This window comes from Motacilla alba, chromosome 10 (genome assembly GCF_015832195.1).
Source record: "Motacilla alba alba isolate MOTALB_02 chromosome 10, Motacilla_alba_V1.0_pri, whole genome shotgun sequence".
In the NCBI taxonomy this organism is placed as follows: domain Eukaryota; kingdom Metazoa; phylum Chordata; class Aves; order Passeriformes; family Motacillidae; genus Motacilla; species Motacilla alba.
The window spans coordinates 15,233,047-15,247,607 of NC_052025.1; the positions used below are offsets into that span (position 1 = coordinate 15,233,047).

General features: G+C 40.2%; 1 protein-coding gene across 4 annotated transcripts in view; it reads left to right on the forward strand.

Annotated features, from left to right (window-relative positions):
* The window catches only part of MCTP2 (multiple C2 and transmembrane domain containing 2), a 123,381-nt gene that overhangs the window by 75,409 nt on the left and 33,411 nt on the right, over positions 1 to 14,561 (forward strand). For all 4 annotated transcript variants that reach the window (XM_038146811.1, XM_038146810.1, XM_038146812.1 and 1 more), the window contains 3 exons: positions 1,164 to 1,265; positions 2,177 to 2,251; positions 3,029 to 3,148. In XM_038146811.1, coding sequence (XP_038002739.1) covers positions 1,164 to 1,265; positions 2,177 to 2,251; positions 3,029 to 3,148 — 297 coding nt within the window. The remainder of the gene's footprint in view (positions 1 to 1,163; positions 1,266 to 2,176; positions 2,252 to 3,028; positions 3,149 to 14,561) is intronic.

The following is a 14,561-nucleotide window of genomic DNA, read 5'->3' on the forward strand; positions in this document are numbered from 1 at the left end:
CTTTCAACCCTTAGGCAGAAATCCCATCTACCATTTGACAAGCTGTTTTGGTATTGAAAGGGTGGAGTAACATTGAGAAAGAAAGTGACCTTTCCCTTGTCTTGTGAAATCACTTAGTTCCTATTACACCTTTTTTTTTTCCTTACTCATTTCTACCATGGTTTATATGAGTGCCTCTTCTAAATGCCAGAGCAGCAATAGCCATTTTAAATATGGTTGCAATTTCATGCCCCCAAATTTCCTCCGTTATCTTTAATCTTTGATCATTACAGTCCCTCAATATAGCTTTTTGGTAAGCTGCAGTTTTTTATGTTACTGCTGTTTAGAATTAACTGGTCTGCTTCCTGAAAAGCCAAATGTTTAATCAATACATATCCCACTGTGTGTAATAAATACATTTCTGCCATCATTTTTGAAGAGAGAATGCTTTTGCTTTGAGCCAAATAGTTTACAAAATGGCAAGGAAGGTATTTTGTTTTTTTGTTTTTTGTTGTTTTTTTTTAATAGATGCTTAATGAGATAGGGCCAACGGGTTGATCAGAGCAGAGAAGTGGTTTTGAAATTCAGGGGTGGGGTGGGGGGAGAAGTCTTTTACATGAATTAGTTAATTTTGAACATTTGTTACATTAGCATTTGCTCCACTTCAGCCGATTCATTCCTTTGGATTGCATTTGTTTGCTGGGTAATAATTTGATAACGTTGCAATAAACTAAGCATTAAGAAGTGGTTTCGTGTACTGGAGTGTGCAATAGGTAGGTAAAGTTGTTGTTTGTGGCTCTTTTCCTAAACTTTGGAAGAAAAATCCCATTTTAAACTTGTAATAACAGAGGCTGATTACTTCCCATCAACTCACTGGCTTCCAGGGCAGAATTTTCAGACTGGTTATTGCGTGCAATGCTCTACTATAAAGTACAAGGTCTGAAAATTAAAGTTGGACCATAAGAGATTTAATCTGCAATTTTATAGGTCTCTAATCCAACAGTTGTTTAGTGTTTTAGGCTCCAAGTATATTATCAGGGTTTGGGAGAAGTTTTTATTTTTTATTCTTTTGAGCTTGAGTTGTAATTATTTATTTATTTGTTTGCAATGTCTTTAAATTATATTGAGGATTAGAGCCAGGAAAATATTGATGCTTTTTCTCCCCTCCCCACCCCAAACTATAGATTAGAAATGGTAAACAAAGTTGTTACACACTGAAGAATAAAGACTTGGAACGTGCTTCAAAAGGAGTAATTTACTTGGAGCTGGATGTCCTGTTTAATCCTGTAAGTTGAAGTATTTTCTTTTTGCTTATCACTGGTGTAAGAAAAGTGCAAATCTGCAAGGACGAGGGTGGGGGTGATGCTTTTAAAACCAGGAGGCAAACCAGAAAAGTCCTGTCCCCATTACATCTGGTGGTGGAGGGATGTTTGATGCTGTGAGTGAAGAAGATTTGGGCCTTCCCTGTGGCCCCTCCAGGTGGATGGGACAGAGGAGGGGCATTCCTGGAGGGACAAATAGCCATGAGCACCTTAGGAAGGAGGTGCTGATTGCTGCAGCCAAAACAGGGCTTCAGGTTCATTTTATTATACATTACTTTTGATACCTAGTTCTCCCCTAAAAAGCTGACCCAGGATGTTCTCTTCCCAGGGTGTTGACAGGAAAATTAATGAGGCATGGACACAGTGCTTAGTTTTTAGGTGGCTGAGTCAGTCTCAATCCTTTATGCCCTCCAGTCTTTTACTGAGTTTAAGTCCCATTTATTAAGGGCATTGTGGGCTGCGCCACAGCTCTGCTCCTGCTCAAGTGAGTCCAGCCTTGCCCAATTTAACTTGTCTGCATTTTCCTCAGCATGGAATCATAGAATGGTTTGGTTTCCAAGGGAACCTAAAGCTCATCTCATTCACCCCGCCCTGCCATGGGCAGAGGCACCTTCCCCTACGCCAGGTTGGTCTGAATCCTGTCCACCTGAATGTTTCCAGGGATGAGGCATCCACCCTCTCTGGCCAACCTGTGCCAGTGCCTCACCATCCCCACTGTGGCAAATATGTATTAAAAGCAGCTCCTATGTCACACAGAGTCTGGAAGGATTGAGAGATGCTGAAATTCCTGATTTTCCTGAGCAGTGCGGGCGCTATGAAAATGAAGCAACTCCTTTAAAACTACATGGTCTTATTTTTATTATTTTTTTTCCTAGATAAAAGCAAGTATTAGAACATTCAAGCCCCGAGAAAAACGCTTTACTGAGGAGAACCGCAAATTTTCTAAAAAGGTGAAAACTGGGTCTGGGCTAAGCTTTTGCATTTGTAAGATTTGAATTGCTGTGGCACGGTTGCAAGAACAAAACCTTTTTATGCATAAAATGCTGAACACATGTAAATTCAGTGTATTTCTGTATATATTAAAAGGTTTGTTTGTGTTAACATGAAATTGCTTTCTGATCTGGCTTGCATCAGTAGTTCTGCTTTGTGCTTCAGAGTGGGGAAAATGATAGCTGTGGATTTTGCACACTTCGCAGCACTTAAAGCTCAATGAGAGCCTTATTCCCTTCTTTGTGAAGAAAGGCTAAATTCCTTATGTAAAAAGTCTATAGGATTTATGAACAATGGATATTATTCTTTTTAAAATCAAGAGGCCTTATTATGAGTCTAAAAATCCCTATTTATTTCTATGGACTAGTCCAAAACATGTAGAATAGAGCAGCAGACTACATTCTCTCTGTTCCTTTCCCTGAGACATTGATGTATTTTAAGAATTGAATGACGATAAAGGTAGGTTTGTATAACTGTTTTATTTAGTTTTGGCATCAGTTTGTGCCTTTTTTCTTTTTTTTTTTTGTAAGAGATGAGGAAAATCTGGAAGGTTTGGGTGTAATCAGAAAGCAGACAGGAGCTGGCGAATGTGTTTGAAATAGAGGCTTTATTTGTAATATGTGTCCTGGCATGCGTTTGTAGCCTAAATTATCCCTTTTTCTGAAGCAATAGTAGGATATTAGTGTGTTTGATTAAACTCCTCTTCTCCTCCCCTCCTCCCACTCAATATTTATCAGATCTTATCAAGAAATGTTGATCGCGTGAAAAAAATCACCATGGCAATATGGAATACAATACAATTCCTTTGGAGCTGCTTTCTCTGGGAGTCCACGGTGAAGAGCCTGATAGCATTTGTGGTAAGTGGATTTCTTCTTTTATTGCATGGGGCCAAGTTATCTAGGATCTGGAGTGTTCCCATGCCTTCCTCCCTGTCAGTGTTCCTGTGCCTTCCTCCCCACCAGCGCGCAGCCCTTTCTCGTTGGCTGTTGTTGCTGTTTTGTGGCTGCAGGGCAGCTTGGGCCACACTGGGCCTGGTGGGGATGGGAATGAGACCTTCAGGAGCAGCCTTTCCTGGGTTGGGAGCAGAGGTGTTCACCTCCTGCACCAAGCTCTGGGGATGCCCATGTCCGTGGTGGGTGATGCCGCACACAGGCTGTAAATGTGTGGCAACTCTGGAATTTTGAATTGTTTTAATTTGCAACATGGCAGCTGGGGGGTAGGAAAGGCAGGAGGTGGTGGCCAAGAGGGTGATGTAGGGAGATGCTTTGGATCTCAGTGGTGCAGTGACCTGATGGGTTTTGTGCCTTCCATCTTCCATTGCAGTGAGGCATCACTTCCCTGCAGGTTATCAGTTCCTGCTCTGCCTGTGTTGGCATTGCCTGTTGCAAATTTATTCTCCTGACTGTGATAATACATTGTTTGAAAGAAAAAAAAAGGAGAAGGCTGGTCAGCAAGTCTACTGCACTCTGCAAACCAAAAGCCATGTTGTCCACCTGCCTATCCCGCTTTTCATCTCTCTTCTTTTTCCTCTTGGTAGCAAACACCCCATTTGCAGTTTTCTCATAATCCACTCAAGCACAAAAAGATTTTCCCTGCTCTTTATTCTGCAGTGTGACATTTTCTTCATGCTTGAAATGTTTGGCATGCCATTAAAGGTTGCAAAAATCGTTTTGTGGTGGTCCAGCATGCAGAAAGAAAGTTTTTCAGTTGAGTGTTTATTAAGCAATACAACATCCACATCTCTAAGATTTTCTCCTGTGTTTACTGTCTGTGAATTGTAACATACTTAAAGGACTTTTTTAAAGAAAACACTTCAGTGTACTTGCCACAGATGGGTAAAGTAGACCAGTCCTGACTGAAAGAAGCTTCAGAACAAGGGCACAGGAGCTGTCTTCACCCTGTAGGTCGGAGGGATGGTTCACGCAGATGAGTGGGTAGGATGAAGAGGGTCCTTTCTCTCTAATTTTTTGTCTTCCTGTTTCTTGAAGCTCATTCAGAAGATATTATATATATTATATATAGTTAATGGCTGGAGAGCAGAGTGGTTGGTACCTCACTGAAGTAAGAGTGGCTGTGCAAAGGAGTTCTGTGATTGTGTCCAGGGGGATCACCTGGTTGGTCATGCTGGGGCTGGAAAGTGAGGGTTAAATCCCAGTGTCCATGTCCTACCATCACTGTACAGCAGGAACCTAAGCCCATATTTAAAAGGATTGCTCTTTTTTACCCAAGTGCTTGTGAAGTTACAGCTGTCAAGTTCAGTTTTCCGAACCTAGGAAAAGTTTGTAAGGGGTGGAGAGGCAGGAAAGGAAGAAGGTGGGAAAATGGGTCTACAGATAAAGGAGTTTATTCCCAGTGAAAAGGAGTATGAGCAGGTTAGAAGTTAAGGTTGATAACATCTTTACTGGATACCATAATACTCCTGGTTTCCCAAAAGGAAGTGGGTAATAGGAAAGGAATAAAAATACTCAACTCTAAGAATAATTACCACAGGATTCTTCTACAACCCAAAATTTAAGTCTATCTGATTTTTCTCACATGGAGATAATTCAGCTCTGGCACTAAAAATGAAATGCTAATTATATATCTCGCTCTCCCTCTCTCACTATTTCCAGCATGAGTGTTCATAGTATTGAAAATATGCACACAGCACAGTAGGTGCAGCATCCCTCCCTGCCCAGTCTGTGTGGAAAATCCACTCCTCATGTGCTGGTTAAAAGATGAGGTGAGGAGGATGCTCAAAGCTTCTCTACCCATTTTTCAGCTGAGTTCATGAAGCCCTTTATTGGGTTCGATGCCAGTTAGGCCCTCAAACTAGAAAATGTGTTTTTTAAAAATTATTTTGCCTTACAGATGATGTCCCTCAGGCCCCTGGCAATTACCATTTTGATCTGGTATTTCCCTTGGTTTCCCTCTACAGGTAACCCATGCCCCTTCTTCCAAGGGGGAATGAAGTGAGGGAGGAGGAGGAAGACAAGCAGGCAGTGTAATCATGAGAGCCTTGTTTTCTTCAGCAATCAGACAAAACCCACTGCCAGACAGATAAAATATTTGTGAGGTTGTCAGAGGACAGCAATAGCCAAGGACGTGGAATCTTTCACCTTCCTGTTTCACTCTTCCCTCCCCATTAGTGTGACAGCCCGTGTGTGTGACAAGGACAGCAGCTGCTTTTGGGGGTGTAAGAGAAAAGGAGGGACAGGTAAAGAGGGAGGAAACAGAGGACAGCACAGGCAGGACATGAGTGAATGAGAAAAATGCTCTCACTCTGTTTCCTCATTTATAAGATTCATCATCCCAGGCTAAATTTCTTTATTAGGATGTAATGGTGAGAGGAGACAGTCCAAGAACATGTGAGTAGATGAATTTTTTTGTGCTATAAAAATGTAATCACATTTTTCATCAGTGTTCTGTGCTTTTAATCTGATGATTTTTCATCTGAGTTAATTGTATAGGCACAGAGGACACTGGGCTCTGCTGAAGCACGTGTAAAATCAGAATTTTTTCAAGCTTAGAGGTTTAAGAAAGAGGATTGAAAGGGAGGTGAGATGAAGAGCAAATTTTCACTTTTGATGGTGTTTGCCCTGTGCATAAAGGGTTTGGTGGAAATGGTGTTACACATCCAGAGAAAACATCCTGGTCAGAGGCAAGGGTCACACACAGGATTTCTGGGTTCTTCATAGTTTACCTCTCCTCACTGGCCTGTTGTTAAAAATGGTCACACATGGTTGTGTCTGCCTGGGAATTTCAGGAATATTCCCCCATGTGAAAAATGTTGCCTGTAGAGTTGACAGTTATCATATACCAAGAGATACCTTTAAGCACTTTGTGTATTCTTCTCCATCAGTTCAGGGTTTGGGGGGATTTGTAGATTTTTAAGACCAAAAAGGCCTTCAAACACCCCTTTCTATTTAATCCTGGTATCGTTATCTCTGTATTCAACCCAGTATGTTGTGTTTTGATTGAAAGATATGCCACAAAAAGGTCTTTATATTGAAGATACCTGGACACATAGTGCAGTACATCCCTGTACGGTCCTTCTCGTGTGCCTGACACACTCCATATCCTACCTTGGACAATTTTCTACCACTTTGCAGTCTCAATGTTGTAGTTTTAGCCTGGTCCTCTTCACTCCTTCCTCACCACACTTTTCTCCATTGAGACATCACTTCCACACAGCACTACTGGTGTCCAAAAGCTGGAGTTGTGTCCTGGGATGTGCCTGGGGGAATGTCTGCTCACAACTCAGCTTTTATGTCTGATTATAACCTGTTTGTTTTTTCCCACTCGTGCATACAAAAACTTGTCTTCTTACCTTCCTGTTGCACATTTAAACCAAATTTTTGAACCTTCCTTCCGTATGCAAACACTCCCTTTCCTGCTCTGCTCCCCCTTTGTGGTTGTGGAGGTGAAGTCTGTAATAACCAAATCATTCTTACTGTATTATATGCGTTTTTAAAATATTTAAAAGTTAATTTTAGTCACAATGATTTTCATGAGGAATTATGCATCATTGCACATTGTGCTTGTGATTTTATACAACATAATTACACCTTCTATTGACACTTTTCTCTGCATTAATGGTAATTATGCCATTTAATGAAATTACAGTAATTGCAGTAAAAAAATACAAGCTGGTGCGAATTAAAAGGATATATTGACTGCAATTTTTACTATCACATATATATATATATTTAAAGTTTGTATGATAGTTGCAAGAGACGTTGACACCATCAGGCAAACCATGGGAAGCCAGCCACCAGAGCACCTCTGGTGTGGCTGGCAGTGCTGCTGCTGGATTCCTTCAGGGTCCCTGCACACTCACCCATGCCAGAATACTTCATTTGCACTGGCAGCATTTCCCACTCTATCAAGTTCAGGCTTCTTGCTGATCCAGGCTGCTGCCAGGGTGGGGACAGGTGGGAGTGATTTTTCCAGCTCAGCTCTTGCTGGCAGCAGAACCCAGCCAGACAAGGGATGCAGCAGGCACAGGCAGTATTTATTTATTTTGCAGTGGCATTTCACTGTGTCTACTAATTATTTTATGATGGCTAAGTACTGGGAGGAGTGTGTGGTGATGCAGCATAATGTGTTGGAAATGTGGGGCTTCTGGTTGAACTCCCTGCAGCTATTTAATGGTGGGCAGCTGGGAAAATGACAGGCATGGGGTCATTTTGGAGCACTTTGGGCTTCTCAGAAAGCTGGCTGATGCCAGAGTGTGGGAGCTCTTGGGGTTTTGAATGCAGCAGCACAACCCAAATGTGAACTTTTGTGCTCCTTGCTGCAGAGGTGGAGTTTTGTCACTCTGCTCCATCGAGATCTCCAAAGCTCTTTAAACCCAGAGGAGCTCGAGGATGCCTGGTTTTGGGCACTGTTCCCCAGGGCTGCGGGTGCTTGGAAGGCTGAGGAGCCCCGGGGCTGGCTGGGTGAGGCTGCAGGGGTGTGCACTGCTCTGCCAGTTTGCTTCAGCTCTGACCTGGGGCAGTGACAGAGACAGGGAGAGGACAGAGCCTGCAGCCTGTGAACTTCTGGGCATCTCTGCTGAGTGTGTGATGGAACACTCTGCCACTTCAGCTCCTGATACAGCAGCTGGATCTGAGCCCAGCTAAACTCATCTCAGAGAGAAGATACCAATCATCTTATTAGACATGAACAATTTTTGATCCCTGTTGAGCTGGGCTATATTTATAGTGATGAACTGTGGGCAAAAGGCCATTGGCTTGTTGACAGCATCCTCTAAAATTGCTAATTGCTTATCAGTAAGAGGGAAATGTTCTTCATCCCCTCAGGAAAGATATTTGTTAACTCAAAATCTGAGCCTTCTGGAGTTTACTTGGGGTAAATCTCTCATTCTCTATGTGGACAAGTGTCTCCTGCATGTTATGGTTTGGCTTTCCCAAGCAAAGCACAAAATGTTCCAGCCCCATTTGTAATGAGCATAATTCAACCCTGGACATGACAACAATATACGGGGGGTAAAACATCCAATTTAACTCCTGCATTGTTTTGCAACACAGTGATTTATTTTATTGTATTTTTTTCCTTGATGGGAGGGGAGTTATAGATCAATAAGAGGAAATTCTTGGGATGAAAGTTTCACAGGGAGCATGAGAAATCTGTGGAGAAGGGAAACCAGTAGCAGCTATGGAATAAGATAGAGACTTGAGTCACCAAACCTCTCTTGCACCTCTGGCCAACCAAGCAGAGGAGAGAGGTTTAATTTTAACTGAGTATTTACAAGTAGGTGGTAATAACTCGCTCTTCTATAGGGTGGGGAAGCAAGATGTGCTCTCACATGAGCTCCCCTAAAATATTTCTTATTTTCCCCGTGGATTGTCTGCTAATTTTGAACAAGCAGTTCCCTGATACAAAACACAAACCACCCTGCCTTGACTACATGTGTAACCGATGAGAAGGGTAAAGTCTTTTTTCTCCCCCTCCGCCCCTTTTTTTTTTAATACTCACAGCTGTAGATGAAATATAAATCATTGTTCCCAAACTATTCGGGAACAGCATTAAAGTAATGGTAGATTAAAATGTCTCCACATTAAAAAGCTAAATAAAATGAATAGATGTAATCCTAAAGAGAGAAGAATGAGTATTCTTCAAACACTGAATAGGGAACTTGGAAGAAGAAAAAACTTAAAAAAGAAGGAAAAAAGTATTAATGCAAAAGAGATGGTCTTTACATCCGCTTTAGTGTAGAGCTTTTGCTAAGGGCTGTTCTCAGCCCATTTGCAGCTTGTGTTTTGCTGCAGTTTTAAAGAAGCAGTCGGCAAAGGAAGGAAGGCAGTTTCTATTTAAATAGGGGAGCTGTAAAATATCCCTGCTACAGAAATTCGTTCATGTTCAGGCTAGAGCTGGTGCTGGAGGAGCAGCAAGAGGCAGGTTTCAGGAATTTCACCTAGTAAGTAATTCTTCAGAGCCCCCAACATTTCTTCCCCTTTTCCCCTCTGCAAATCCCGGGCAAAGGCACATCTTTAAAATCGTTGTCTCGAACTCCAGTGTGAAAAGGCTGGAGTGGAGAGGTGTGTTTTTATTTCAGGCTGTTATATCCCAACAGAAGTATTTTCCTAATGAAGGAGGAAACGTTTGCATCCTGCTTCCCCCTGGCTGCTCGTGGCAGCGCCTGTGCAAACGCACCAGTGCCGGAGCAAAGCTGTCAGGAGCACGTTACCTGACACAAGTGGCTGCTCAGATGAGAAACAGCCTTCTCCAGACAAATAAAGGGGATGGTTTCACCCTTCCCCTCTGCAATTTTTACATTTCCACTGTTATTCTTCTGTGGTTGAGGGGGAATACTATTTAAGCTCGAGATTCCCAGACTTTGCTTTGCTGCAGCAGTTAAAATTCCTGGAATAGCAACAGTGATATTGACGATGCTGAGAGACACACAGTAAAGTAAACACATGTTATTTCCAGCTCTTTCAGAAATGCAAGAACAAACAAGGACAAAGTTAATAGGGAAATAACCACTTTGAGCCTTGACAACACAATAAACAAGATTTAAAAAGCAGAGTTTGAAGCTTTAGAGTCAGGGTGAGATGGAGCTGAGCAGAGACCAGTGCAAATATCCCTTTTAACTTTGAAAAAGATGGATGGCCTTATGTTTCCAGCTCAGGAGTTTTGGGGATTTGCTTCTTACCAGTGAAATGTTCCAAAATAAAAATAAAAGCAAAACTATGTTTTGCATCTGAGGAGTCATTTCCTCTGTGTGTGCCTTACAAGGCATTTACCCTATACAGGAATTACCTTGATTTTGGGGTTGGGGATCTTCCTCTTAAATTATGCTTTGCTGATATTTTTGAGGCTTTCTGTGTCATGTACTCAAAACTTGAATGCATCACACAGAAATTATTCATTCAGCCCTGGTAATGAGAGAGACCTAAATCACTGCCTCTCACTCTTTAATTTCATTTTGCTGAGTTTAATTGATGATAAAGCCTTTTAATACCTTGGCTGTGTGTGTTCAACTCTGTGGTCCAAGTATTTGGGTAAAAGAACAGTCCTGATGTAGGATAAGCCTCTGTGCAGCTGGTCAGCAGGAATGTGTATGCAGGCATCCAGTCGAGAATTAAGGCAGGGAGAAAGAAATTCAGCTTTGTTATAGGATGTGGATTTATCCCTAGAAGGTGTTGGTGCTAAGATAGCTGAATAGATACGTGTGTCTGTCAGTCTCCCAAACCAGATTGGAAATTTAGTTTTCATCTCTTTGGCTATTTAATGAAAGCCCACAAAGCCAAGGTCAAATGTGCGAACATTTTATCTAATTAAAAAAAAAAATAGGCAAATGAAAAAGAGCTCTTTCTAGCAAAACCCTGAACTAAAGGCATCCACAAATCCTTCTTCCTCCCTTTGTGCTCAAGTTGCAACCTGTTGGAGAACTCTGCTCAGTGCTTGCATTTCCAGCTAATTTGATATCGCCTTTTTTTTTTCGTTTTTTTTTTCTTTATTTTCTTTTTTTTTTTTTGTGGTTGAAGCTTTGTCATTTGTTTCGAAGCTGTCATTTTTATTAGTCTCCCTGGCTGATCTTTTTGGGCTCTCGTCAGGTGGTGTGTGTTCTCCATTGTCTGCCTGGTCTTGGCAAGCTGTAGGTCCTTTTATTGCCATATGACGTGGGCGTGCTTGCAGCAGTAGCCTGTAATTATACCCACCACAGGTGACAGTTACAAGAGAGCTTTGGTAATAATTTTAGCTGCCTGATCTGATGTTTATGAAGAGCAAACCCTCTTTGTGGTCTGGCTGGAGTTTGCTATATTGTGTTGTACTTTCACCGTTTGATTTGTGAAGCCCTTTTAAAATATTTTTTAAATTTTATTTGCTTTTCCTTAATATATAATGCCTTGTGTCTTTCAAAGTCCTGAAGTTTTGCAAAAGATTGTTGTTGATCTTCTGCTATTTTGTAATTTTCCTATTTATTTTTGTATGCCTTGTATTTGTTTTGCTTTGCTCAGCACAGTAAAAAAATACTGTTGCCTGTTGCTGGGTTTATTTGTATATTTAACACCGCTGAACTCCTGTATCTAACACCTCACTAGCAGATATTCTGTGTTCTCCCAGCTGTGGGAGTAATCACACATTAGCATTTAATAACTTTTTTTTTTAGCCTTTGACTATTATTTAACTGTTTTAGAAAAGGTGAAATTCTCTCTCCAGCAAGGCAGCACTGGCTCCTTTACTCCCAACAAAATTGCAAAACTTGGATTATGCCAAAGGTAAATTGAGCTCATGATTTTTATGGTTACCTTACAAACCTCCATTCTGACTTCAGGAATGTGCCACAAAAAATTTGGACAAGGCTGATGTGCCCACTACCTGAAAGCTGCTTTTTACTTGTGCTGTATTTATTTTTGCAGTCTTAAATTAAATTCTCTCTTTAGAGAAACTAAAATTCTCTCTTTAGAGAAACTTCAAATTAAGACTCATGGGCTTCTTCTGAATTTTTGATTCTTATCAGAAGATTCTGACTTATAATTCTTCTGAATTGAGTGGCAGGTTGAAAACCAAGAGAAATTTATCTGCAATAATTTGCTATCTTATCTGATCCTAAAAAGATAATTCTTCATGTCAGGATTCAGTCATTTTCATTTTCCCAATTTGCCTGGTGCTTTTTCTGAAAGTTCACTTTATTCATAGACTAGAAATTGCATAAACAAAGATGAAATTAGTATTCTGAGTTGAATGAATGTTGCATCTGCGTGAGACTCATTAAACAGGAGTGTGAGACAGAAGCTACTTACCCACCACTATTGGAAATACCAGAATTTGAGAAGCTTATTTGTAAAATTCCCAAAGTTGGCATGGATTTAGACTCTGCAAGCTGTATGGGAAAAACATACGGCTCAGCCCAAACAAACAAACATAAAAGGCATGTAGGATGAAAAAGGTGTATATAAGGAAGTGAAAATTCCATTAAAATTAAAAATTCTTATACTTAATGTGCTCTTCCCCCCCCCCCCCCAGCGCCACAGGTGTATTGATTTTCTTTCAGTCAGCATCTGCTTGGGTTTGTTTCATTATTCACATTACTTTGACCTGACACCTCTTAGAAAGTACTTTAAAGCACTCAGTTTTACAGGAAAATTGTAGACATTGACTATTACTGACCATGTCATTGGTGGAACACCCCTTTCAGTGTTTCTTTTTTTTTCTTTTAGTTTTAAAAAGGTAGATTTTTTTTTTTTTTAACACAAATGTAGACTTAGAGCAACACTGCATTCCCTTGAAGCACAGAGGAAGTTTTTGTTCTTCCAAAATGAGGGAATAAGTAGAGACACCTCTGTAGGTTGATTAAATCACTGTGACTCCATTAGCTTCAGCAAACCTGTGTTACTTAACATCAGTTTAAAAAAATCTACATCCTCTTTTTGGGCAAAAATCCTGTGTGAACAGAATGATCAGGTTTTCTGAGGAGGAAAAGCCTGTAGATGGCGATGGACCCTCAGGAATGAGCCAGCTCTGGCATTCAGGCTTTTGTCAGATTTTTCTGGCAGGTTTTCTTTCTCTTGCTTGAACTATTTTATTTTTAATTTAATTCACCCTTTCTCTCAGTGCTAATGTAACAGTAGTTGCAGAAATCATGACAACTGGAAGAAATTTCCTATTTGAAGGTAATGCAACATTTGGTTTTATGATGGAGACAGATACACCTTGAGGGATTTCTCTTAAGGCATTTGCTTGTCGGGCTTTTTATTTCTTTTTTTCTTTTAAATAAGAAAGAGTTGGATCCTTTACAAGTTCTGAAATAAAAAGACATTAGTAGAGAAGCTGCAGAGCAAATACACTTTTTTAAAAAGCTTGTTCTCATTTAGTTTTACTTTTCTTTATTAGCAACTAAGATGTGCTTTAACTTCGAGGTAAATCTTAAGTAACCAGAAAGTTCTTGGGTTGTTTGAGGATAGCAGTAATAGTAAAAATACCTTAAATCAGGGTATGTCCCTTACATTTCTTTTTTTTAAAATATTCATTTGGAAATAAGTGGGGAGAAGTGGGATGACTGCAAAATCCCAGAAATCTGATTAAAAAAAAAATCTTTAGTATTAATTATGTATAAACTTGACTGCTTCCACAGTAAAGGTTTGCAGTGCTACCAATAACATCAATAGAGTTTTGATCTCTTCCCCCACAACTTCATGAAAATTAAATCTCTTATTTTAATTGTGGCTTCCATGCTGTGGTCAACCTTAGCTGGTTTCTTTTGGTTTTTTTTCTGTGTGTTTTCTTTTCTATTTTTTAAAGGTAGTGCTGTGATTTTGAGAAGTGTTAATAAATATGTAAAACATGCAGTGTTTTGTACCAGTCTAATATGCTGATTTATTTTACCTTTAGCATTACCCGTGTAAAGTCAGCATGTTTACTGGGAGATGAGTGCCAAAGGTGAGCAAAAGTCTTCACTAAAACAGCCTTTAACTACTTTGCTAGCTCAGGTTCAGAACTTTCTACTTTTGTTTTGGGAGAAGTCGCTGTCTCCTGTACTTCCCTTCAGCTTTCATCTTTTAATGGAAGAGAAGAGCAGCACATCTCTGTATCAAAGCCAATTGTCAGCTTTCATTAGATGCATTCTATTGTTTGTTCAGATTAGAAATAACTGCATTACACTTTGACTTTGAAGGCTTGCTTGTTTTTAAATATACTGGGTATATGTGACCTTTTTGTCATTTGTGATGCACTTGGCTTGGCAAATTTGAGATACCCATTTCAACAGCAGCCAAACCTCCTTGTAATGCAGGTACTCCACAAAAAGGCACTTTTTGTGGGTCTACAAAAGTAAAACAAAACCCTGCTGCTAATGAAAAGCATTAATAGCCTCATCTAAATATTTTTAGCCATAAGGGTACCTCAAATGAATTGCATGGGGGGGAGAACCCCCAGTGCTTAGGGAGAGTGCAGCACCCATTTTTTAGCAGGGGGTGGGAATCCAGTGAGCTGCTTTTATCCTCCTATTATATATTGGCCATAGGAGATGTGGCTTCTGTCAGAACATGATGGCAAGACAGTCTAATTCCATTAAAATTTTTGCACTAAGCAAATTTTCTTAAAATGTTTAGAATATTAAATGGGAAATGCATAATTGATACAGTGATATTAGCTTTTTTTTTTTTTTTTTTTAACTGAACATGCCCATCAGGAATGAGATGATGACTTGTTCCAGCAGTTAAGAAAACTTCCCCAGATACTTCCATGTACACATTTGGGAAAATTATTTGCAATGATATATTTCAATTTCCTTAATAAACTAGACCTGTCTTCCTAATTCCCTTTCCCTTAAGTCCCTCT